This window comes from Oryx dammah, unplaced genomic scaffold (genome assembly GCF_014754425.2).
Source record: "Oryx dammah isolate SB20612 unplaced genomic scaffold, SCBI_Odam_1.1 HiC_scaffold_2000, whole genome shotgun sequence".
Classification (NCBI taxonomy): domain Eukaryota; kingdom Metazoa; phylum Chordata; class Mammalia; order Artiodactyla; family Bovidae; genus Oryx; species Oryx dammah.
In genome coordinates this window covers 524-1,403 of record NW_024072099.1, presented here as the reverse complement: position 1 = coordinate 1,403, position 880 = coordinate 524, and the positions used below count along the sequence as shown (strand labels likewise).

Sequence of the window (880 nt, the reverse complement as noted above, 5' to 3'; positions counted from 1 at the left end):
GTGACTACAGGTCCGCTCCAGGAAAGAGAGGTGGACCTGCCTCGGCTGGGCTTTGGGGAGGAGAGTTTCCCTCAGAGGAGGTTTAAGGGGGATGGTTTTCCTCTGATGGACCAGAGGCAGCCCTTGTGTCCAGATGGGGTTTATCCTTCTCCTTCTCTCGCTGTTCTGTGATGTCTCATTTCGGCGCTGCTCTCTCTGTGTCCAGAATCACCACAGGCACACAATGTTTTTAAAAATAACATCTGTAAAGCACAATTTGTCAAAGTCCTTTAGCAATGCTCAAGGGTGGAAGAGTTGCTTTGAGATATGTAGTTTCCATCAGAAAATATTAAGATATGTAAAATCATGTTTTGGCTTATGGACACATAAAAAGGAAACATGGTCTTAGAGAAAAAAGTCTTTTGAAACAAGGAGTGACTGGTGCCTCTATTCAGAAACTCAGAAACTCTGGGTCAGAAGGTACCTTAGATATTCCCCAGAACAACCCACTTACTGTGGTTTCATACATTCCCTTGTCTTCTCTTGGAACCCCCAGATCAGAGGACTGATGTCCCTGCTGAAAATTATGATGATGTTGAAGAAGTACCAGTGCCTGGAACTCCTCCTGCCTCTCAGGCGAGCGAGGAGGAAGTGCCCCCAGAGAAGGACGATGGGGTGAGGTCCTCTCAGACCGGTGAGTGGGGTCAGTTGATCTCCTGCAATCATTCTATCTGGAAAGAGTGAATTTGTGCTCCTCAATGCCCAGCCTCCCTGGAGATTCAAAATATAGGTAATCTCATACATTTGGTAGCATCATCTTGACCATATGCCATATTTAATGCTGTCAGACTCCTTGCAAGGAGTGAGGAATCACTCTGCTTTTGGCATTTATGTCTCCATA

The 880-nt window shown here is 45.9% G+C and overlaps 1 protein-coding gene across 1 annotated transcript in view; it reads left to right on the top strand.

Annotated features, from left to right (window-relative positions):
- Positions 1 to 880, top strand: part of LOC120859630 (antigen WC1.1-like) — a gene marked incomplete at both ends in the record, with an annotated part of 3,405 nt that overhangs the window by 2,008 nt on the left and 517 nt on the right. Inside the window, one exon of the mRNA XM_040235661.1 lies at positions 536 to 673. Coding sequence (XP_040091595.1) covers positions 536 to 673 — 138 coding nt within the window. The remainder of the gene's footprint in view (positions 1 to 535; positions 674 to 880) is intronic.